Raw genomic sequence first — 26,470 nt, 5'->3', positions numbered from 1 at the left:
CTGAATTAGCCAGTTATTCAGACCGGTCTTCCACTATTTTTCATTATGGTGTCCTGTCCCTCCGACCCAGCTGTCCCCGCAACACACTTTTTTTCAAAATTTCTCCAAGGGTCAAATCAGCATCATTTTAATACAGTACTATTTTATACAAAATTACACAGGTTGACTTCCGAAAAATTCAAAATTTTCCACATTAGTCGTGGAGATGGAAAATACAGTGACTGCACTCTGAAAGAGAGGTGTGTAGTGTTGCAGTTCAGACAGTTATTTGACCTGTAATGTCTGAGCACTTTTGGCAAGACAGTTATTCAGTGAATGATGGTGAAAGTGTTTCTTTTATCAGGGTCCCCCTACCTAGGTGGGAGATAGCCAATGTTATTAAAAAAAAAATTAAAATTGAAGAATTTTGTCCACTAATAAATTAACCAGCATGAAATTTTGTCAGTATATTATAAAACAACATTGATAATGAATAAAAATGTATAGAGCATATCTTGTAAATACTGTATCTTGTAAATACTGTATCTTGTAAATACTGTATCTTGTAAATACTGTATCTTGTAAATACTGTATCTTGTAAATACTGTATCTTGTAAATACTGTATCTTGTAAATACTGTATCTTGTAAATACTGTATCTTGTAAATACTGTATCTTGTAAATACTGTATCATGTAAATACTGTATCAAGTCAATACTGTGTCGAGTCAGTACCGTATCATATAAATACTGTATCGATCAATACTGTATCATATAAATACTGTATCTTGTAAACACTGTATCGAGTCAATACTGTATCATATAAATACTGCATCAAGTCAAAACTGTATTGAGTCAATACTGTATCATATAAATACTGTATCAAGTCAAAACTGTATTGAGTCAATACTGTATCGAGTCAATACTGTATCGAGTCAATACTGTATCGAGTCAATACTGTATCGAGTCAATACTGTATCGAGTCAATACTGTATCAAGTCAATACTGTATCAAGTCAATACTGTATCAAGTCAATACTGTATCGAGTCAATACTGTATCGAGTCAATACTGTATCGAGTCAATACTGTATCAAGTCAATACTGTATCAAGTCAATACTGTATCAAGTCAATAGTGTATCGAGTCAATACTGTATCAAGTCAATACTGTAATCTTCCATCACAGACTCAGTGACATGTATAATTAATGTCCTTACCAAGTGAGTCACATTATAGACAGTCATGTCCCTGGTAAAGGCTTCCAAACACACTAAGGGCTTCCAGCCCTTGACTGGGAATGTCCTTATTTTTTGCACTTCCATCATGGTGCTTTGATTACAGTAAAGGGCTCTTGATACAAGGAACTGGGGCTCCCCCTCTCTTGAATTACCTCCCAGGTGCTGTATTATCCCCGTAGTATAAATGCTGTACTACGGATATAATAATAATCAATAGTTTTATTATCCTGAGAAAATCTGTGTTAATTAACATTACAAATTATTGTATTATAATGTAAATTAAACTATTTTCTGTAATGTTGTGAACATAAATTATTACAGAATTTATACCATTTAAATAATTTATTGTTACAATTGTTAGTGATAAAGATAAACGTAGTTATTATAACAGGTTGTTATTTTCTTAACTATAATTTAACAGGTTTTCCTTAACTTCCTGGTAAATCATTATTATTGTTAAATGTTAATTAAACTTCTGTTATTTTTATTTGATAAGTTTATTATGCAACTCATAACCCACTGAACAGTAGTTAAAACATCTGGGTCCAGGTGATAGAGCCCAACATTGTGATGGTGAAGCATAACAGAAGGAACGAGTTGACAATAATATCAAGAATAATGAATTTTTTCTTGGTAGAATGTACAGTATGTTTGTGTAGATTTATTAATATAAACTGTGACACACAACAGTGATGGTGACACACAACAGTGATGGTGACACACAACAGTGATGGTGACACACAACAGTGATGGTGACACACAACAGTGATGGTGACACACAACAGTGATGGTGACACACAACAGTGATGGTGACACACAACAGTGATGGTGACACACAACAGTGATGGTGACACAACAGTGATGGTGACACACAACAGTGATGGTGACACACAACAGTGATGGTGACACACAACAGTGATGGTGACACACAACAGTGATGGTGACACACAACAGTGATGGTGACACACAACAGTGACGGTGGCACACAACAGTGATGGTAGAGTGAACTAGAGAGTCAAGACAACACCACAGTCTACCACAGTCACCTCTGTAATGTCACTGTGGTTGACTGCTGCTCTCACCACATCCAGACCACTCACTACCTCACCAAAGACATTGGACCACTTGTCACGATCTGTGCGGTCCCTGGTGCTGATGACAAACTGTGCACTGTAGCTTCTCCATGGCACACTCCATGACCACACAGCACCAGCACTGCCTGACTCCTGGTATTTTTGATAACGCTGGTGAGCCAGCAATGGTTGTCCTCCACGACCATTATTATACTGGTAGTCTCCACCTCTCACACACTCTCCTGGTTCACCCTTCTTCGTCACCTCCAACAGTTTAGTGTTGAGGAAGGAGGAGCCTGATGGATGTTGTCCAGTACACAACAACATAAACTGTCTGGCCAGTGAGGTGTCAGTATTCAGCTGGATGTGGAGTCTTCCTCTGGTGGAGCCAGGCCAGGTCAGGTCAAGGAATACCCGGCTGGAGGACAACTCCATCTCCTCCATCACCTCCATCACCTCAACAAACATCACTAACTATAATTTTAACACTTTACATATTATACATACTGAATTATAACTGTTACTGTTATAAAAATATAATTATTATTATTCAAAGTGGATTATAATTATGTATGTTTTATTAAAATAATATTGCTATAACATTATTATTATTATTACCAAATATTAACTCTGAATAATAAAATTTTATTAAAATATTATTTTATATTTATTACATTAATGAATTATTAATAATTCTTATTACAAATATTGAATAATAATTCTTATCATTATTAAATATTAATATTACTTCTTTCTTATTAATTAAAATTATGATAATTTTATAATTATTCTTATTAATAATAAAAAATATTTTTATACCATTATTAAATTATAATTATCGATAAATTATTGTTGTTTAATTCTTATAAATAATTATCATTCATTTACTTATATAGTATTAAAATAAATAATTATTAAACTATTATTATTATTATCATTAAAGCACTAAACCTAAATGGTTTAAACAGCAAATGAGAAATAAACTACATTTTAGTTCCTCTTCAACTGGGGTTCCTTGCCATGGTGAAGAAGCTCTTGGTCTGAGGAATTAGACCTGTCGGTCTCCTTCCTCAGACCGAACCTAATTACCCCCCAATCCCCCCTTCCCTATCCCATCCTCCCCTTTTTCCTTTCCTCCTCCCCACCCCTCCCTTTTGCCCTTCCTCTTTTTGACCTTGGGGATTCTTCCCACAAGCGTGCTAGTTCCTAGGTAGGGAAGGTACCGGGGTCCATCCCATTCTGTTGAGGTTCTTGGCGGTGGTGTAGTTTGCTGTGGAATCTGGATCGCCTGGGGATATCCTGTTCCCTCTCCGGTATCCCGGAGGGTGGCTTTGGGTGTCTTTCGGGCGACGGGTGTATCTCTCGAAGCCACCTTTCGGATTCCGGGGGTGGTGGCCGAAGGAGGTATGCTTTGTGGCAGATATCCGGCAGCCCTCTCTTTTGTCTACCGAGGTAGCTCGGCAGATGTGAGGTTGCTATCCTGGATTGCTGGTTTACTGGCATGAAGGGTAGGGTATGGCACGGGTTCCATGCTGCATCTGCACTACTTGTGGTGCTGAGGTCCTCTTGGGCGTGGAGGGAGATTTTTGACCCTTTCATTCCTCCTAGGAACTACCCCTCCCCGGTCCCCCATTTTTTTTATTTTCATTTTCTTTTCTTCTTTCTTTCTTTCTTAAAAGCAAAAAGAAAAGAAGTAACATAATCATGGAGAACCCAGTCCATGAACCTACTACCCCGAGCCCCTTCTTGATACCGAACCCCATTCTGACCCTGCCTCGTTTTTTGACCACCCTTCGAGCATTCCTAAGGCCCCTGTATCTATTGCTGGTGCTGTTTCCTCATCCGTTTCAGGTACCAGGGTTACGACTGACTCCTTCGATTTGTCTGACCTCCGCTCTTCTTTGACTATGCTTCCGGCCTCTCCCTCTACGGTGCAGCAATTTTCGAATCACCAGCCCGTTTCACGTCAGACCAACTCCGGTCCCACTCCTAAATGCCAACGACAATTGCCTGATGATGCTTCACCACCACCTCGTTTTTCTCATAAAAGATCAACACATCAAACACTCCCTTTCCATACTCAGTTTCGGAATGCACAATGGACAAAATTTTTTACTTTACGACCGACTTCCTCTGTTGCGTATCTTTCCAACTATAGTATTGGCAAGGCGCTTCTCCACCATGTTGGTAGAGATATTTCCTTCCATGCTCTGAAGAGCGGTATGTGCATCATCACTTCAGAATGCTACCCAAGCTCATGATCTTTCTCCTCTTTCACATATCGATACTATTCCTGTCGCTATCGAAAAACATCATTCCCTCAATTCTTGTAGTGGTACTGTTATTCTGCCCCATACCATAGTCCAACAGAATTTTCAGACATGTGGCAATGACATTCTTGAACAGCTGGAACTCCAAGATCTCCCAATTCTCAAGGTAGACACATGTCCTTCTAGCCCGGGGGTGGAGACGATACCCTTGCAATGTGACTCGACAGCCGTGAACTCCCGTCCTCTGTTTATGTAGCAGGACATTAGTTACAAGTTTGAAAGGTGATCCCTACACCGCAACAGTGTAGAAATTGCTGGCAATTTGGTCACCCAGCAAAATATTGCAGAGCTATAGCCGAATGCCCAGTCTGTGGTGCCGACGACCATTCTAATATGTCTTGCAGTCGACCTCCCTCTTGCCTTAATTGTCATGAGGCTCACCCTTCGTACTTTCGCCATTGCCAGGTCTACTTAAATGAAATCCGTTGCCTCAAAGAGGCAGAAGGTCTCCCTTATACTATGGCAGTTTCTCATCTCCGCCTCCAAGGGAGACTCCCCGTGTTTCTTATTCCCATGTTTCAAAATGTCCCCCCACTTCTGGAGTCCCATCTTCTGCAGCCTCCTCTGTTGTTACCTCTCCCATAGTCACTCCTGTATCTAATTCTTTTGCTGTCCTGGGCTCAGACGTCCCTACTTCAACACCTCAGTCTGTTCTGGCATCTTCGAGTTCTCCCTCACAAGCCCCGGTATCTACAAGATCTCATACGACACCTACCAATCGCCCCTCTACTTCTCAGAAGTCCAAAAAATATAATTTTGCTCAAATCTTCTTTGCCCCCTCCTTCCCTTCTTCTGCCCCAACATTTTGCCTTTCCAGTCTCTGTACCTGGTTCTTTCACTCTCACTAGCTCTATTACAAGTGTGGAGGTTCACCCTCCTCCTCGTTCTGTGCCTTCCTCCCCTGTCCCCTCCCAAGTCTCTCCCTCTTCTGCCGCCTCCCACACTTCTACTCCAGTTCCCAACATGCTTTCGTCCCCCCCTACTTTAGTACAGTCCATTACTGTCCCAATCTTTACTCACCCTTCTCCTTCTATCTCCAATATTGTCTCCCATACAACGTCTTTGAATTCAGAAACACTTGACGCTATTTCAGAATATATTGCAGGGACTAAACCTTCAATGGACACTTATCCACCTCCTGTTCCTTCTCTTCCCTCTCCTCCATCTCCACAACTCCATTCTTCACAACACTCCATTCCTTTGCTGCTTGAACGTTTTCCGATGCCACTGCACGTAGACTTTTCTAATCCCTCTAGTCCGTAGGTGCCCTTACCTGCGGATTCCTGGTATTTTCCTCATTGCCAATCATGGCCTATTTACAGTGGAATATCCGTGGCCTCAGGGGTAATCGGGGTGAGCTTCAGATGTTGCTTTCCAGGTTTTCCCCTGTTGGTGTTTGCTTACAAGAACCAAAATTACACTCAACTGTTTTCCAACCCATCTCAGGCTATAATTTATTGTATTCTTCGGATCCTTTCTCAGATGGGACCTTTAATGAAAGTGCCCTTCTTCTACACAATGATATTCCGTACTGTCAACTATTTGTCCATACCTCGCTGCATTACACTGCAGCCCGTATCCACTTGAATAAGTGGTTTACAATATGTTCTTTATATCTCTCTCCTTCTGGGGCCTTATCTATCCCAGATTTTGCCTTTCTTGTTTCATCCTTACCGCCACCACTTCTGTTACTTGGCAATTTTAATGCCCACCATTTCCTATGGGGGGGGTCTCATTGTGACTCTTGCGGCATTCAGTTGGAGGGTTTACTCACTTCTCACCCCCTCCATGTTTTAAATACAGGCACCCCCACCCATTTTGATCCTCATATTCACACTCTCTCTTGCATCGATCTCTCGGTCTGCTCTTCCTCCACTGCACTAGACTTTGCCTGGTCTGTTCTACCGGACTTACATTACAGCGATCACTTTCCAATCATTCTTACCTCTCCTTCATATTCACCACCTCTTCGTAGCCCTTGCTGGCAATTTGATCGAGCAAATTGGGACCTTTACTCGCAACTAACTGCTTTCAGTGAAGTTTCTTCTTCATCCTCCATTGATGAACTTTTACACCTCTTCTCGACATCAGTTTTAACCGCAGCTTATCATTCTATACCCCAAACCTCAGGCAGGCATTCTCAGAAGTGTGTGCCATGGTGGTCTCCTGCCTGTGCTCGGGCAGTACAATTGAAACGCACTGCATGGGGCAGGTACCCATACAGTAGACCCACAGAGAGACTTCTTGATTTGAAGCAGAAGCGAGTGGTCGCTCGCCGTGTCATCTGTGACGCTAAACGCATTTGCTGGCGAGATTATGCTTCCATCATTACCTCGGCTTCCTCTATGAGTGCAGTCTGGAAAAAAGTACGGAAATTGAGTGGTAAATACTATCCTGACCCAGCTCCTGTTTTGCAGGTTGCTGGTGTTGAAATAGCAAACCCTCTTGATGTTGCCATTGAAATTGGCAATCACCTGGTCCGTATTTCTCAGGGGCTCCATCTATACCCCTTGTTTCTTTCCTCAAAGTCTGCCAGAGAGTTAGCACCCTTGAATTTTTCTTCTCACATTGAAGAACCATGTAATGTGCCTTTTACACTTCAGGAACTGGAGGCAATGCTCTCCACTTGCCGATCATCGGCAGCTGAGCCTGACGACATTCATATTCGGATGTTACAACATTTACATAAGTCAGCACTTGCAGTCCTCTTACACCTCTTCAGTCTTATTTGGTCACAAGGAGTTCTTCCCCAGCTGTGGAAATCTGCTGTTGTTCTCCCGTTCTGCAAACTGGGTACTACGGGACATGATGCCTCCCACTACCGTCCCATTTCTCTTATCAGTGCAGTTTGCAAAGTGGTGGAACGTCTGGTAAATTAACGTTTAATGTGGCATTTAGAGACACACAACAGTCTCTGCACTAGTCAATATGGCTTTGGTATGAGCCCTTCTACCATAGACCCCTTACTACACTTAGATTTGTAATGCCCTTGCGAATAACCGCTCAGTTATTGCTATATTTTTTGACCTTGAGAAGGCATATGACACAACTTGGAGGTATAATATTTTGGCCCAGGCCCACTCCTTAGGCCTCCAAGGCAATCTACCATCCTTCCTTAAGAACTTTTTAACTGACAGACATTTCCATGTTTGGGTTAATAATGTGCTCTCCCTGGACTTTATCCAAGCTGAAGGTGTCCCTCAGGGATGTGTTCTGAGCACAACACTTTTTCTCCTTGCTATAAATGATTTGGCTTCTAGTCTTCCATCCAATATTTGGTCGTCACTCTATGTTGATGGCTTCGCTATTGCTTGTGCAGGCGCTGACTGTCACCTCATTACAGTTTCTTTCCAGCATGCGGTCAACCGTGTTTCTAATTGGGCCACCATGCATGGGTTTAAATTTTCCAGTACCAAAACTCACCAAATTACTTTCACTAGATGCTCTGTAATTTCCAATCATCCTTTGTACCTTTATGGCTCACGTATCCCTGAACATGATACAGTCAGGTTTCTAGGTCTTCTCTTTGACCATAGGTTATCCTGGAAACCTCACATTACCCTTCTGAACGCAACTTGTCACAGCCGGCTGAACCTTCTTAAAACCCTTGCTCATCTTTCATGGGGAGCTGATGGTCAAACCCTCCTTCACCTACATTCCACCCTCATTTTATCGAAACTCGATTGTGGTGACCAGATCTATTCAGCGGCCTCTTCTGCTACTCTCTCTAGCCTTAATTCCATCCGTCATCAGGGATTACGTTTATGCCTTGGTGCTTTTCGCTCTTCCCCTGTTGAGAGCCTCTAAGCAGAAGCGAATGTTCCATCCTTGACCGATCGCCGTGATGCTCATTGCCTTCGCTACTATGTACGCTCTCATGATCTCCACAATCCTTCCATTTATGGAATAGTCACTGATTTTAGTAGACATTCTTTATTTGTTTGTTGCCCCTGTTTGTTCCATCCCTTTTCACTTCACCTACATTCACTCTTGTCTTCCCTTCAGTTGCCACCTTTCTATGTTCATGTAGCATCTCACTTTTCCCTAACTCCCTGGGAAGTTCCAGCTGTTCGAGTCTGTTCTTTCTCACTCCCTTGTTCAGAAGCCCAACTACCTATGGTAGCTTCCTGTTCTCTTTTTCTTGACTACTTCCAATCGCATTCTCATGCCATCACAATGTGCACAGATGGCTCTAAGTCTTCTGATGGTGTCGGATTCCCAGCAGTGTTTCCGGACAGCGTCGTGCGAGGGCATTTACTATCTTCGGCTAGCATTTTTACTGCAGAATTGTATGCCATTCTTGCAGCACTTATCTGTATTGCATCTATGCCTGTGTCATCATTTGTGGTTGTCTCAGACTCCCTTAGTGCTTTACAGCCTATACAAAAATTTGATACACCTCACCCCTAGTTCACCGTATTCAACTTTGGTTACGCCGTATCTCTACCAAACATAAGGATATTGTTTTTTGTTGGGTCCCTGTTCATGTTGATATACAGGGCAATGAACAGGCAGACACTGCTGTGCGGTCAGCAGTACATGACCTTCCAGTTTCAAATAGAGGTGTTCCATTCACGGACTATTTTGCTGTTATAGCTACCCACCATCACACCCGTTGGCAACAACATGGAAATTTCCCTAATTCCTTCTATCTTGCACCAACTGAGCCCACGGAAGTCATTGAGATCATAAAGTCACTTAAAAATAACTCGGGGAATCTGTCTCATGTCCCACCATTACTGTACAAGCGAGCGGCCCATGTCCTTTCGCATGCTATTTCATTACTTTTTAACAAGTCAATAGAGACTAGCACCTTCCCGAAACTACTCAAGATGGCAAGGGTTACACCAATACATAAAGGTGGTGACCCTACAGACTTAAACAACTATAGGCCAATATCTAACTTACCATTGCTATCCAAAATCTTTGAGAAACTCGTGCACAGGAGACTGTATTCATTTATAACGGCTCAAAACATACTCAACCCCTGCCAGTTTGGATTCAGGAAAAATAAAAGCACTAATGATGCAATCATAAAAATGCTAGATCTGCCTTACACAGCATTGGAAAATAAGGAATATCCACTAGGAATTTTTATTGACCTAAGAAAAGCTTTTGACACAGTAAACCACGAAATCCTACTCCACAAGCTTGACCACTACGGTATAAGAGGCCATGCGCTTGCTTATTTCAAATCTTACATTACTAATAGGTATCAGTACGTCACCATTAAAGACACAGCATCAGCAACACGGCCACTTGATACTGGAGTTCCGCAGGGAAGTGTCCTTGGTCCCCTGCTCTTCCTCATATACATCAATGACCTTCCAAACGTATCCCAACACCTGAAACCCATTCTCTTTGCTGATGACACGACTTATGTCATCTCTCACCCTAATCTTGCCACCCTTAACACCATTGTGAATGAGGAGCTGATTAAAATATCGACTTGGATGACAGCCAATAAACTTACGCTTAACACTGACAAAACTTACTATATTATGTTTGGTAGCAGAGCAGGAGATGCACAAATTAACATTAAGATTGACAACACTCTAATTACCAGAAATAATGGGGGAAAATTCTTAGGCTTATACCTTGACAATAACCTGAATTTCAGCACCCATATCCAGCATATAGCCAAAAAAGTATCCAAAACGGTTGGGATCCTCTCCAAGATACGATACTACGTGCCGCAAAATGCCCTTCTCACACTATACCACTCACTTATTTATCCATACCTCACCTATGCTATTTGTGCTTGGGGATCAACTGCAGCAACACACCTAAAGCCAATAATAACCCAACAAAAAGCTGCAGTAAGAATAATCACTAAATCCCATCCCTGGCAGCACACCCCCCCACTCTTCAAAGATCTAAACTTACTCCCAGTTCAGTACATCCACACTTACTACTGTGCAATCTATATCTACAGGGCCTTAAACTCTAATATCAACCTTGACCTAAAACGCTTTCTTGATAGTTGTGACAGAACCCACAGGCATAACACCAGAAATAAACATCTCTACGACATTCCCCGTGTCCGACTAAACCTTTACAAAAATTCAATGTATGTCAAAGGCCCTAAAATCTGGAATACCCTACCTGAGAACTCTAGAACTGCAGACACATTCATCACCTTCAAAACTACCATTAGAAAACATCTTATCTCCCTGATACACCCCGTCAACTAACTTCACGAATACCACCTGGTGGTTCACACTTACACTCGCTTACTCATTTGACCATAAACAGAAATATTAATCTCAGTCTTAAAATAATGAATCCTGTGATACTCCAATACTGAAACTATATACTGTGCCAAAACAAAAGCATTCACATTGCTAAACTCACAAAATAGTATTTAGTCACTTAGCCATAATACCAACTTACCTCATAATTTGTAATATTTTACATTTAAGAATAAAACTAAGTATGCCCGAAATGCCTAGCCATGCTAAGCATTCTAGTGGTACACTCTGTAATCTCAATTTTACTACATGTAAACCAAACAATAACCAAATTTCTGTAAACTCAGCATTGTAATCCTTATAGAGAATAAACTTTGAATTTGAATTTGAATTTGAACATTGGTCTGCTCTGCTCAATAACAAACTTCGTTCTATTAAACCGAGTATAGGTTACTGGCCGTCTTCTTGTCACCAATGTCGAGGTTGGGAGACTACTCTCTCCCACCTTCGCATTGGCCATACTCGTCTTACTCATGGATATCTCATGGAGAGGCGCCCTGCTCCTCTCTGTGAGAATTGTCAGGTTCCAGTATCAGTCAGCCACATTCTGTTAAACTACCCACTTTATCAAAGAGCACGCACAATTTACCTCCAACATCGTCTCCATTCTACTACTCTCTCTTTACCTTCCCTTCTTCCTGATGGGCCCTACTTTAATCCTGACTCTCTCATTGACTTCTTGACAACAACTGACTTACTCCACAAACTCTGATGACACCTTCAGCCCTTTCTACCTCAATCTCTTGCTACCCTCTACCCCCGCACTATCCCCTGCCCCGCTGTTTTCTGTAACCTACTAATCATCCCTCCCCCTTCTGCTGCCCGATACCCTCGCTTCCTTCCCTGCCCTGCAGTGCTGCATAGCCCTTGTAGTTTAGCGCTTCTTTTTAATTATAATAATAATTATACATTTTAGTTTGATCCAATGCAACGAAAAATTTACTTCCTTGCACCAATATCCTCTCAGTAGGGACATTGTTTCATGGGAGGCAGCAGGTGAGAGGCAGCAGCAGGTGAGAGGAAGCAGCAGGTGAGAGGCAGTAGCAGGTGAGGGGCAGCAGCAGGTGAGAGGCAGCAGCAGGTGAGAGGCAGCAGCAGTTGAGAGGCAGTAGCAGGTGAGAGGCAGTAGCAAGTGAGAGGCAGCACTAGGTGAGAGGCAGCACCAGGTGAGTGGCAGCAGCAGGTGAGAGGCGGCAGTAGGTGAGAGGCAGCAGCAGGTGAGTGGCAGCAGCAGGTGAGAAGCAGCAGCAGGTGAGAGGCAGCAGCAGGTGAGAGGCAGTAGTAGGTGAGAGGCAGCAGCAGGTGAGTGGCAGCAGCAAGTGAGAGGCAGCAGCAGGTGAGTGGCAGCAGCAGGTAAGTGGAAGAGAGGAGATGACATGGCAGTGTGTGAACATGGCAGTGTGTGAACATGGCAGTGTGTGAACATGGCAGTGTGTGAACATGGAAGTGTGTGAACATGGCAGTGTGTGAACATGGCAGTGTGTGAACATGGCAGTGAGTGAACATGGCAGTGTGTGAACATGGCAGTGTGTGAACATGGCAGTGTGTGAACATGGCAGTGTGTGAACATGGCAGTGTGTGAACATGGCAGTGTGTGAACATGGCAGTGTGTGAACATGGCAGTGTGTGAACATGGCAGTGTGTGAACATGGCAGTGTGTGAACATGGCAGTGTGTGAACATGGCAGTGTGTGAACATGGAAGAGTGTGGACATGGCACTGTGTGAACATGGCAGTGTGTGTGAACATGGCAGTGTGTGAACATGGCAGTGTGTGAACATGGCAGTGAGTGAACATGGCAGTGTGTGAACATGGCAGTGTGTGAACATAGCAGTGTGTGAACATGGCAGTGTGTGTGAACATGACAGTGTGTGAACATGGCAGTGTGTGTGAACATGGCAGTGTGTGAACATGGCAGTGTGTGAACATGGCAGTGTGTGAACATGGAAGAGTGTGAACATGGCAGTGTGTGAACATGGCAGTGTGTGAACATGGCAGTGTGTGAACATGGCAGTGTGTGAACATGGCAGTGTGTGAACATGGCAGTGTGTGAACATGACAGTGTGTGAACAGGGAAGAGTGAACATGGCAGTGTGTGAACATGGCAGTGTGTGAACATGGCAGTGTGTGTGAACATGGCAGTGTGTGAACATGGCAGTGTGTGTGAACATGGCAGTGTGTGAACATAGCAGTGTGTGAACATGGCAGTGTGTGTGAACATGGCAGTGTGTGAACATGGCAGTGTGTGTGAACATGGCAGTGTGTGAACATGGCAGTGTGTGAACATGGCAGTGTGTGAACATGGAAGAGTGTGAACATGGCAGTGTGTGAACATGGCAGTGTGTGAACATGGCAGTGTGTGAACATGGCAGTGTGTGAACATGGCAGTGTGTGAACATGACAGTGTGTGAACAGGGAAGAGTGAACATGGCAGTGTGTGAACATGGCAGTGTGTGAACATGGCAGTGTGTGTGAACATGGCAGTGTGTGAACATGGCAGTGTGTGTGAACATGGCAGTGTGTGAACATAGCAGTGTGTGAACATGGCAGTGTGTGTGAACATGGCAGTGTGTGAACATGGCAGTGTGTGTGAACATGGCAGTGTGTGAACATGGCAGTGTGTGAACATGGCAGTGTGTGAACATGGAAGAGTGTGAACATGGCAGTGTGTGAACATGGCAGTGTGTGAACATGGCAGTGTGTGAACATGGCAGTGTGTGAACATGGCAGTGTGTGAACATGGCAGTGTGTGAACATGGCAGTGTGTGAACATGACAGTGTGTGAACAGGGAAGAGTGAACATGGCAGTGTGTGAACATGGCAGTGTGTGAACATGGCAGTGTGTGAACATGACAGTGTGTGAACAGGGAAGAGTGAACATGGCAGTGTGTGAACATGGCAGTGTGTGAACATGGCAGTGTGTGAACATGGCAGTGTGTGAACATGACAGTGTGTGAACAGGGAAGAATGAACATGGCAGTGTGTGAACATGGCAGTGTGTGAACATGGCAGTGTGTGAACATGACAGTGTGTGAACATGGAAGAGTGAACAGGGCAGTGTATGAACATGACAGTGTGTGAACATGGCAGTGTGTGAACATGGCAGTGTGTGAACATGGAAGAGTGAACATGGCAGTGTGTGAGCATGGCAGTGAGAATATGGCAGTGTGTGAACATGGCAGTGTGTGTGCATGGCAGTGTGTGAACATGGCAGTGTGTGAACATGGCAGTGTGTGAACATGGCAGTGTGTGAACATGGCAGTGTGTGAACATGGCAGTGTGTGAACATGACAGTGTGTGAACATGGCAGTGTGTGAACATGGCAGTGTGTGAACATGGCAGTGTGAACATGGCAGTGTGTGAACATGGCAGTGTGTGAACATGGCAGTGTGTGAACATGGCAGTGTGTGAACATGGAAGAGTGTGAACATAGCAGTGTGTGAACATGGCAGTGTGTGAACATGACAGTGTGTGAACATGGCAGTGTGTGAATATGGCAGTGTGTGAGCATGGCAGTGTGTGAACATGGCAGTGTGTGAACATGGCAGTGTGTGAACATGGCAGTGTGTGAACATGACAGTGTATGAACATGACAGTGTGAACATGGCAGTGTGTGGACATGGCAGTGTGTGGACATGGCAGTGTGTGAACATGGCAGTGTGTGAACATGGCAGTGTGTGAACATGGCAGTGTGTGAACATAGCAGTGTGTGAACATGGGGAGAAATCAGAATGGGGGTACGTCACAAGCGGTGTTCCTCAGGGGTCAGTGTTGGGCCCGTTGTTGTTCACAATTTACATAAACGACATAGATGAGGGAATAAACAGTGACAAGCAAATTTGCTGATGGCACCAAAATAGGCCGTCCAATTCATTGTAATGAGGACACTAGAGCACTCCAGGATGATTTGAATAGACTGATGCAATGGTCATAGAAGTGGCAGATGCAGTTTAATATTGACAAATGCTAAGTTCTAAATGTTGGACAGGTAAATAACCATGCCACATATAAACTAAATAATGTAGATCTTATTATTACAAATTGCGAGAAGGATTTAGGAGTTCTTGTTAGCAGTAACCTAAAACCAAGACAACAGCGCATTAGTGTTCGCAGTAAAGCTAACAGAATTCTTGGCTTCATATCAAGAAGTATAAATAATAGAAGTTCTCAGGTTGTTCTTCAACTCTATATATCCTTGGTTAGGTCTCATTTAGACTATGCTGCTCAGTTCTGGTCACCGTATTACAGAATGGAAAACGTACAGAGGAGGATGACAAAGATGATCCCATGTATCAGAAATCTTCCCAATGAGGATAGACTGAGGGCCCTGAATCTGCACTCTCTCGAAGGGCATAGAATTACGGGGGATATGATCGAGGTATAGAAATGGAAAACAGGAATAAATTAAGGGGGTGAAAATAGCATGCCAAGACAGGACTCGCAGCAATGGTTTCAAGTTGGAAAAATTCAGATTCAGGAAGGATAAAGGAAAGCACTGGTTTGGTAATAGAGTTGTGGATGAGTGGAACAAACTCCACTGGCCAACGCAGTGGAGGGAGGTGTTAGGTCTTTAAACTAGGAATAGTTAGTTGTATGGGTTTTGGCGGGAAAACAGTGAAGTCGCAGTGTAGTAATATGAGTACTAGGAGAACTAGAAATAGGCAAAATGAGGTGGATATTGGAAAGCCAGTGGCACTAATTGACAAGGACAGTAATAGGTTTAGTAGAATAATAGAAAGGAGCAGGAAAGGTAAAGAGAAAGGAGGGTCCTTAAATATATATTACGCAAATAGTCGTAGTGCTAGGAATAATATGGACGAGTTGAGACTAGTTGCTAGTGCAGGTAACATAGATGTATTTGCCATTACTGAGACGTGGTTTAATTCAAAAAGTCGGGACATGCCTGCAGAATGTCACATTCAGGGTTTCAAATTGTTCCAAGTAGATAGAAGTATCGGGAAGGGGGGTGGGGTGGCATTGTATGTCCGAGATCGCTTGAACTGTTGCATTAAAACGGGTATTAAGTCTGAAGTAACACATACAGAGTCTGTTTGGATAGAATTTTCAGAGGGGCATGAAAAATTAATTTTAGGTGTGATATACCGTCCCCCAAACTTAAATAAGATAAGATAAGATAAGATTTCGTTCGGATTTTTAACCCCGGAGGGTTAGCCACCCAGGATAACCCAAGAAAGTCAGTGCGTCATCGAGGACTGTCTAACTTATTTCCATTGGGGTCCTTAATCTTGTCCCCCAGGATGCGACCAACACCAGTCGACTAACACCCAGGTACCTATTTGCTGCTAGGTGAACAGGACAACAGGTGTAAGGAAACGTGTCGAAATGTTTCCACCCGCCGGGAATCGAACCCGGGCCCTCCGTGTGTGAAGCGGGAGCTTTAGCCACCAGGCCACCGGGCCAAGGGAGACTACTATGGGAGGAAATTGTTAGGGCCACAAGGCACGATAATGTAGTAATTCTAGGAGACTTTAACTTTAGTCATATTGATTGGAATTTCTTGACTGGGAATTTAGAATCATACGACTTCTTAGAAGTAGTTCAGGATTGTTTTTTGAAGCAGTTTGTGACAGAACCTACAAGGGGTAATAACCTGCTTGACTGAGTTCTGGCAAACAATGAATCCCTTGTTAATAATTTAGAAATTTCAGAGGAACTGGGTGCTAGCGACCACAAATCAATTACATTTAGCATTGAATGTAAGTATGATAGTAGGGATAACTCAGTAACAGTCCCAGATTTTCGCTTAGCAGATTACGATGGGCTTAGAGAACACTTATCATCTGTTGACTGGGGTAACGAAGAGAGCTATCAATATGACAGTTTTCTGAACACTATACATGCTGCTTAAAGAACGTTTATCCCGTATAAAGAAATTAGATCAAATAGAAATGACCCAAAATGGATGAATAATAGGCTGAAATATCTACTAGGGCATAAGACAGGAATTTATAGGCGTATCAAAAGAGGTGAGGGTCATCTTATGAATCAGTATATTAGCATTAAGAGGGACATTAAAAAGGGGATAAGAAAAGCTAAAAGGGACTATGAAATTAAAGTTGCTAGGGATTCTAAAACTAACCCAAAAAGTTTTTTCCAGGTATATAGAACAAAAGTCAGAGATGTGGTGACGTGTACTTAGCCCTGTGAAGACCAGTTTGTGTGCTCTCTGTGAATCTGTACCAGGATGCCCTATCTTGAGCAACTTTACCAGCAGCTGAGAGAAGAGCTCAGAGTTGCTAAGATGGAGATACGGCGATTAACGGAGGAGAACAAGAGGATTGGTAGTAATCCTTCTGTTGTGAGTCCCCAGGTTAAGAGGGGAGCTTGGTCAGTGGCCGGGCAACATGGAACCAAGCTGAAGATCAAGAAAACGGTTGGAGAGGCAGAAACAACGAGAAACCAGAAGACTACCATGGAAACTTCCAACTCATTCTCGGTGCTACCTGACGAATGTGAGTGTTCTACTGGGAATGCCACAACGAGCACCAAAGAAGCATTGGCAGACGTGAGTAAGACATCCCTAGAAACCCCAACGAAGACCATCGAGAACGTCTTGACGAATTCTACAAGTGGTGTAATGCTACCTGGCGAATGTGAGTCGACTACTCGGAGCATCACGACGGACGACGCCAAGGAAGGTAAAAACATTGTTGTTGTTGGGGATAGCCAGATTAGGTACATGGATAGGGCATTCTGCTAGAAGGATAGGAGTAGGAGGCAGAGAGTGTGTTTTCCTGGGGCTGGGATGAAGGATATTGTTAGCCGTCTGGATGACATCATGAGAGGTAATGGGAGCAATCCTATTATCTGTCTCAGTGCTGGAGGCAACGATGTTGGCAGACGGTAGGAGTGAGGACCTGATTAGCAGGTATAGGTCAGCAATAGAGATAATTAGGAGGAAGGGTGGGAAACCTGTCATATGTGGCATTTTGCCAAGGAGAGGAGTTGGAAATGAATAGTTGTCCAGAGCAATTGGTGTCAATTGCTGGCTGGACAAATACTGTAAGGAAAATGCGGTAACATTCATTGACAACTGGGACCTCTTCTATGGCAGAAATGACATATATGCCAGGGATGGGGTTCACTTATCTAGGTGTGGGGTGGGAGCACTGGCCAACGCAGTGGAGGGAGCTGTTAGGTCTTTAAACTAGGAATAGTTAGTGGTATGGGTTTTGGCGGGAAAACTGTGAAGTCTCAGGGAAGTAATATGAGTACTAGGAGAACTAGTAATACGCAAAATGAGGTGGATATTGGAAAGCCAGTGGCACTAATTGACAAGGACAATAATAGGTTTAGTGGAATAACAGAAAGTAGCAGGAAGGGTAAAGAGAGAGGAGGGTCATTAAAAATTTATTACACAAATAGTCGCAGTGCTAGGAATAAGATGGACGAGTTGAGACTAGTTGCTAGTGCAGGTAACATAGATGTATTTGCCATTACTGAGACGTGGTTTAATTCAAAAAGTCGGGACATGCCTGCAGAATGTCACATTCAGGGTTTTAAATTGTTCCAAGTAGATAGAAGTATCGGGAAGGGGGGTGGGGTGGCATTGTATGTCTGAGATCGCTTGAACTGTTGCATAAAAACGGGTATTAAGTCTGAAGTAACACATACAGAGTCTGTTTGGATAGAATTTTCAGAGGGGCATGAAAAATTAATTTTAGGTGTGATATACCGTCCCCCAAATTTAGATAGGGACCAAGGGAGACTACTATGGGAGGAAATTGTTAGGGCCACAAGGCACGATAATGTAGTAATTCTAGGAGACTTTAACTTTAGTCATATTGATTGGAATTTCTTGACTGGTAATTTAGAATCATACGATTTCTTAGAAGTAGTTCAGGATTGTTTTTTGAAGCAGTTTGTGACAGAACCTACAAGGGGAAATAACCTGCTTGACTTAGTTCTGGCAAACAATGAATCCCTTGTTAATAATTTAGAAGTTTCAGAGGAACTGGGTGCTAGCGACCACAAATCAATTACATTTAGAATTGAATGGAAGTATGATAGTAGGGATAACTCTGTAACAGTCCCAGATTTTTGCTTAGCAGATTACGATGGGCTTAGAGAACACTTATCATCTGTTGACTGGGGTAACGAAGAGAGCTATCAATATGACAGTTTTCTGAACACAATACATGCTGCTCAAACATAAGAAACATAAGAAACATAAGAAAGGAGGAACACTGCAGCAGGCCTGTTGGCCCATACTAGGCAGGTCCTTTACAATTCATCCCACTAACAAACATTTGACCTACCCAATTTTCAATGCTACTCAAGAAATAAGCTCTGATGTGCAAGTCCCACTCAAATCCAACCCATCAGACTCATGTATTTATCCAACCTAAATTTGAAACTACCCAAAGTCCTAGCCTCAATAACCCAACTAGGTAGACTGTTCCACTCATCTACTACCCTATTTCCAAACCAATACTTTCCTATGTCCTTTCTAAATCTAAACTTATCTAATTTAAATCCATTACTGCGGGTTCCCTCTTGGAGAGATATTCTCAAGACCTTGTTAATATCCCCTTTATTAATACCTATCTTCCACTTATACACTTCGATCAGGTCTCCCCTCATTCTTCGTCTAACAAGTGAATGTAACTTAAGAGTCTTCAATCTTTCTTCATAAGGAAGATTTCTAATGCTATGTATTAATTTAGTCATCCTACGCTGAATGTTTTCTAACGAATTTATGTCCATTCTGTAATATGGAGACCAGAATTGAGCTGCATAATCTAGGTGAGGCCTTACTAATGATGTATAAAGCTGCAGTATGACCTCTGGACTTCTGTTGCTTACACTTCTTGATATAAATCCCAGTAATCTATTTGCCTTATTACGTACGCTTAGGCATTGCTGTCTTGGTTTAAGGTTGCTGCTTACCATAACCCCCAAGTCCTTTTCGCAATCTGTATGGTTAAGTTCTACATTATTTAACTTATAAGTGCTAGGGTTATGGACACTCCCGAGCTTCAGAACCTTGCATTTATCTACATTGAACTGCATCTGCCACTTTTCTGACCAAGAGTAGAGTTTGTCTAAATCCTCCTGAAGTTCCCTAACATCTACGTTTGAATCAATTATCCTACCTATCTTCGTGTCATCGGCGAATTTGCTCATATCACTAGTAATTCCTTCATCAAGATCATTGATATATATTATAAACAACAACGGGCCCAAGACTGATCCCTGTGGAACGCCACTTGTTACTGATCCCCACTCGGATTTAACCCCATTTATGGACACTCTCTGCTTCCTGTCTGTGAGCCATGATTCGATCCACGAGAGCACTCTTCCCCCAATGCCATGAGCTGCTACTTTCTTCAACAGTCTTCGGTGCGGAACTCTATCAAATGCCTTACTAAAATCTAAGTAAATAATATCAAATTCTTTATCGTGGTCAACAGCCTCAAAAGCTTTACTGAAAAAAGTTAATAAATTAGTTAGACAAGACCGGCCTCTCGTGAATCCATGCTGAGTATCATTAATCAAGCTATGCTTATCGAGATGGCTTCTTATAATTTGAGCTATAATTGACTCTAGTAATTTGCCTACAATTGAGGTCAGGCTTATTGGGCGGTAATTTGACGGTAACGACTTGTCCCCTGTTTTAAAAATAGGAATTACATTAGCCATCTTCCACATATCAGACACTACACCTGTTTGAAGAGATAAATTAAAAATATTAGTTAATGGTTCACAGACTTCCATTTTGCATTCCTTTAGAACCCTTGAAAAAACCTCATCAGGACCCGGTGACTTATTTTGCTTCAGTCGGTCTATCTGCTTCACAACCATTTCACTAGTGACTATGATGTTACATAATTTATCTTCTTCTGGCCCACTATAAAAATTAATTACCGGAACACTACTAGTGTCTTCCTGTGTAAAAACCGAGAGAAAATAATTATTTAAAATCGAGCACATTTCATTCTCTTTGTCAGTAAGATGCCCATAGTTATTTTTAAGGGGACCTATCTTATCTCTGACTTTTGTTCTATATACCTGGAAAAAACTTTTTGGGTTAGTTTTAGAATCCCTAGCAACTTTAATTTCATAGTTCCTTTTAGCTTTTCTTATCCCCTTTTTAATGTCCCTCTTAGTGTCAATATACTGATTCATAAGATGACCCTCGCCTCTTTTGATACGCCTATAAATTCTTTCTTATGCCCTAGTAGATATTTCAGCCTATTATTCATCCATTTTGGGTCATTTCTATTTGATCTAATTTCTTTATAAGGGATAAATGTTCTTTGAGCAGCATGTATTGTGTTCAGAAAACTGTCATATTGATAGCTCTCTTTGTTACCCCAGTCAACAGATGATAAGTGTTCTCTAAGCCCATCGTAATCTGCTAAGCGAAAATCTGGGACTGTTACTGAGTTATCCCTACTATCATACTTCCATTCAATTCTAAATGTAATTGATTTGTGGTCGCTAGCACCCAGTTCTTCTGAAACTTCTAAATTATTAACAAGGGATTCATTGTTTGCCAGAACTAAGTCAAGCAGGTTATTACCCCTTGTAGGTTCTGTCACAAACTGCTTCAGAAAACAATCCTGAACTACTTCTAAGAAGTCGTATGATTCTAAATTCCCAGTCAAGAAATTCCAATCAATATGACTAAAGTTAAAGTCTCCTAGAATTACTACATTATCGTGCCTTGTGGCCCTAACAATTTCCTCCCATAGTAGTCTTCCCTGGTCCCTATCTAAATTTGGGGGACGGTATATCACACCTAAAGTTAATTTTTCATGCCCCTCTGAAAATTCTATCCAAACAGACTCTGTATGTGTTACTTCAGACTTAATACCCGTTTTAATGCAACAGTTCAAGCGATCTCGGACATACAATGCCACCCCACCCCCCTTCCCGATACTTCTATCTACTTGGAACAATTTGAAACCCTGAATGTGACATTCTGCAGGCATGTCCCGACTTTTTGAATTAAACCACGTCTCAGTAATGGCAAATACATCTATGTTACCTGCACTAGCAACTAGTCTCAACTCGTCCATCTTATTCCTAGCACTGCGGCTATTTGTGTAATATATACTTAAGGACCCTCCTTTCTCTTTATCATTCCTGCTCCTTTCTGTTATTCCACTAAACCTATTACTGTCCTTGTCAATTAGTGCCACTGGCCTTCCGATATCCATCTCATTTTGCCTATTACTAGTTCTCCTAGTACTCATATTACTACCCTGAGACTTCACAGTTTTCCCGCAGAAACCCATACCACTAACTATTCCTAGTTTAAAGACCTAACAGCTCCCTCCACTGCGTTGGCCAGTGCTCCCACCCCACACCTAGATAAGTGAACCCCATCCCTGGCATACATGTCATTTCTGCCATAGAAGAGGTCCCAGTTGTCAATGAATGTTACCGCATTTTCCTTACAGTATTTGTCCAGCCAGCAATTGACACCAATTGCTCTGGACAACCATTCATTTCCAACTCCTCTCCTTGGCAAAATGCCACATATGACAGGTTTCCCACCCTTCTTCCTAATTATCTCTATTGCTGACCTATACCTGCTAATCAGGTCCTCACTCCTACGTCTGCCAACATCGTTGCCTCCAGCACTGAGACAGATAATAGGATTGCTCCCATTACCTCTCATGATGTCATCCAGACGGCTAACAATATCCTTCATCCCAGCCCCAGGAAAACACACTCTCTGCCTCCTACTCCTATCCTTCAAACAGAATGCCCTATCCATGTACCTAATCTGACTATCCCCAACAACAACAATGTTTTTACCTTCCTTGGCGTCGTCCGTCATGATGCTCCGAGTAGTCGACTCAAATTCGCCAGGTAGCATTACACCACTTGTAGAATTCGTCAAGACGTTCTCGATGGTCTTCGTTGGGGTTTCTAGGGATGTCTCACTCACGTCTGCCAATGCTTCCTTGGTGCTCGTTGTGGCATTCCCAGTAGAACACTCACATTCGTCGGGTAGCACCGAGAATGGGTTGGAAGTTTCCACGGTAGTCTTCTGGTTTCTCGTTGTTTGTGCCTCTCCAACCGTTTTCTTGATCTTCAGCTTGGTTCCATGTTGCCCGGCCACTGACCAAGCTCCCCTCTTAACCTGGAGACTCACAACAGGAGGATTACTACGAATCCTCTTGTTCTCCTCCGTTAATCGCCGTATCTCCATCTTAGCAACTCTGAGCTCTTCTCTCAGCTGCTGGTAAAGTTGCTCAAGAGAGGGCATCCTGGTTCAGATTCACAGAGAGCACACAAACAGGTCTTCACAGAGCTAAGTACACGTCACCACTGAGCTAAGTACACGTCACCACTCAAGCTGAATTTTTTTTAATTTTTTTTTTTTTTAAATTTTAACTAGTAACCCCTTCTCCTGTATGTTACTATATTTAAAAAGAGAAACTTGCTATTTTCTTTTTGGGCCACCCTGCCTCAGTGGGATATAGCCAGTTTGTCGAAAGAATTCTTTCATGTAGTGACCTGTGCATACAGAATCTAGAAACAAGTAAACTCTTAAGAGCTAACAAGTAAAAACAATATACCACATTAGTTTTTGCACCTAACACTTAAAAAAAAAAAGTGAATTGCAAGCATTTTATTCACTTGTGTGTTAAAAATCATACAAGTGTATATGAATGAAGATTCTCACATTTCAAACTGTTGATCAGTGGAACAGTCTACCTAGTTGGGTTATTGAGGCTAGGACTTTGGGTAGTTTCAAATTTAGGTTGGATAAGTACATGAGTGGGAGGGGTTGGATTTGAGTGGGACTTGCACATCGGAGCTTGTTTCTTGGGTAGCATTGAAAATTGGGTTGGGCATATGTTTTGTTAGTGAGATGAATTGTAAAGGACCTGCCTAGTATGGGCAAGCAGGCCTCCTGCAGTGTTCCTCCTTTCTTATGTCCTTATGTTATTCAGGCTAAAATGTTGTGTAGTTTTGAAAATAGGTTAGATAAATACATGAGTGAGTTGAACCTGACTAGCTTGTGCTGCTGGGTCTGGTGCTGTGCTCCTTCTTTGAGTGGAGGTGGCCAGACTGTGTGGGTCATTGGGCTAATCCAGGGAGGGGGGACATGGACCTGCTCCGCATGGGTTAATAGGCCTGTTGCGGTGTTCCTTCTTTCTTATGTTCTTATATTCTTATGGAAGAGTATCAGCATGGAAGAGTGTCACCAAGGAAGAGTGTCAACATGGAAGAGTGTCAACATGGAAGAGTGTCACCATGGAAGAGTGTCAGCATGGAAGAGTGTCAGCATGGAAGAGTGTCAACATGGAAGAGTCTCAGCATGGAAGAGTCTCAGCATGGAAGAGTGTCAACATGGAAGAGTGTCAGCATGGAAGAGTGTCAACATGGAAGTGTCAACATGGAAGAGTCTCAGCATGGAAGAGTGTCAACATGGAAGAGTGTCAACATGGAAGAGTGTCAGCATGGAAGAGTGTCAGCATGGAAGAGTGTCAACATGGAAGAGTCTCAGCATGGAAGAGTGTCAACATGGAAGAGTGTCAGCATGGAAGAGTGTCAACATGGAAGTGTCAACATGGAAGAGTCTCAGCATGGAAGAGTGTCAACATGGAAGAGTGTCAACATGGAAGAGTGTCACCATGGAAGAGTGTCAGCATGGAAGAGTGTCAGCATGGAAGAGTGTCAACATGGAAGAGTCTCAGCATGGAAGAGTGTCAACATGGAAGAGTGTCAGCATGGAAGAGTGTCAACATGGAAGTGTCAACATGGAAGAGTCTCAGCATGGAAGAGTGTCAACATGGAAGTGTCAACATGGAAGAGTGTCAGCATGGAAGAGTGTCAGCATGGAAGAGTGTCAACATGGAAGAGTGTCAACATGGAAGAGTGTCAACGTGGAAGAGTGTCAGCATGGAAGAGTGTCAGCATGGAAGAGTGTCAACATGGAAGTGTCAACATGGAAGAGTGTCAACATGGAAGTGTCAACATGGAAGAGTCTCAGCATGGAAGAGTGTCAACATGGAAGTGTCAACATGGAAGAGTGTCAGCATGGAAGAGTGTCAACATGGAAGAGTGTCAACATGGAAGAGTGTCAGCATGGAAGAGTGTCAACATGGAAGAGTGTCAACATGGAAGAGTGTCACCATGGAAGAGTGTCAGCATGGAAGGGTGTCAACATGGAAGAGTGTCAACATGGAAGAGTGTCAGCATGGAAGAGTGTCAACATGGAAGAGTGTCAACATGGAAGAGTGTCACCATGGAAGAGTGTCAGCATGGAAGAGTGTCACCATGGAAGAGTGTCAGCATGGAAGAGTGTCACCATGGAAGAGTGTCAGCATGGAAGAGTGTCAACATGGAAGAGTGTCAACATGGAAGTGTCAACATGGAAGAGTGTCAACATGGAAGAGTGTCAGCATGGAAGAGTGTCAGCATGGAAGAGTGTCACCATGGAAGAGTGTCAACATGGAAGAGTGTCAACATGGAAGAGTGTCAACATGGAAGAGTGTCAGCATGGAAGAGTGTCAGCATGGAAGAGTGTCACCATGGAAGAGTGTCAACATGGAAGAGTGTCAGCATGGAAGAGTGTCACCATGGAAGAGTGTCAACATGGAAGAGTGTCACCATGGAAGAGTGTCAGCATGGAAGAATGTCAACATGGAAGAGTGTCAGCATGGAAGAGTGTCACCATGGAAGTGTCAACATGGAAGAGTGTCAGCATGGAAGAGTGTCAGCATGGAAGAGTGTCAGCATGGAAGAGTGTCACCATGGAAGAGTGTCAACATGGAAGAGTGTCAGCATGGAAGAGTGTCAACATGGAAGAGTGTCAACATGGAAGGGTGTCAACATGGAAAAGTGTCAACATGGAAAAGTGTCAACATGGAAAAGTGTCAACATGGAAGAGTGTCAACATGGAAAAGTGTCAACATGGAAGAGTGTCAACATGGAAGAGTGTCAACATGGAAGAGTGTCAGCATGGAAGAGTGTCAACATGGAAGAGTGTCAACATGGAAGAGTGTCAGCATGGAAAAGTGTCAACATGGAAGTGTCAACATGGAAAAGTGTCAACATGGAAGAGTGTCAACATGGAAGAGTGTCAACATGGAAGAGTGTCAACATGGAAAAGTGTCAACATGGAAAAGTGTCAACATGGAAGAGTGTCAACATGGAAAAGTGTCAACATGGAAAAGTGTCAACATGGAAGTGTGTCAACATGGAAGAGTGTCAACATGGATGTGTGTCAACATGGAAGTGTGTCAACATGGAAGTGTGTCAACATGGAAGAGTGCCAACATGGATGTGTGTCAACATGGAAGAGTGTCAACATGGAAGTGTGTCAACATGGAAGAGTGTCAACATGGAAGAGTGTCAACATGGAAGTGTGTCAACATGGATGTGTCAACATGGAAAAGTGTCAACATGGAAGTGTGTCAACATGGAAGTGTCAACATGGAAAAGTGTCAACATGGAAGAGTGTCAACATGGAAGAGTGTCAACATGGATGTGTCAACATGGAAGAGTGTCAACATGGAAGAATGTCAACATGGAAAAGTGTCAACATGAAAGTGTCAACATGGAAGTGTGTCAACATGGATGTGTCAACATGGAAGAGTGTCAACATGGAAGTGTG

General features: G+C 42.8%; 1 protein-coding gene across 2 annotated transcripts in view; it reads right to left on the bottom strand.

Moving 5' to 3' along the window:
* Positions 1-1,686: 1,686 nt before the first annotated feature.
* The window catches only part of LOC128691960 (peptidyl-prolyl cis-trans isomerase-like), a 34,037-nt gene continuing 9,253 nt past the window's right edge, over positions 1,687-26,470 (bottom strand). The window contains exon 2 of one of the 2 annotated variants that reach the window (XM_070080176.1): positions 1,687-2,760. In XM_070080176.1, the coding sequence (XP_069936277.1) occupies positions 2,221-2,760 (540 nt within the window). In that variant the 3' untranslated portion in view covers positions 1,687-2,220. The remainder of the gene's footprint in view (positions 2,761-26,470) is intronic. The other variant, XM_070080177.1, reaches the window with a different exon arrangement.

The sequence above is a fragment of the Cherax quadricarinatus genome, unplaced genomic scaffold (genome assembly GCF_038502225.1).
Source record: "Cherax quadricarinatus isolate ZL_2023a unplaced genomic scaffold, ASM3850222v1 Contig199, whole genome shotgun sequence".
NCBI lineage: Eukaryota > Metazoa > Arthropoda > Malacostraca > Decapoda > Parastacidae > Cherax > Cherax quadricarinatus.
Note: the sequence above shows the minus strand (reverse complement) of the source record. Positions and strands in the feature narration are given on the sequence as shown.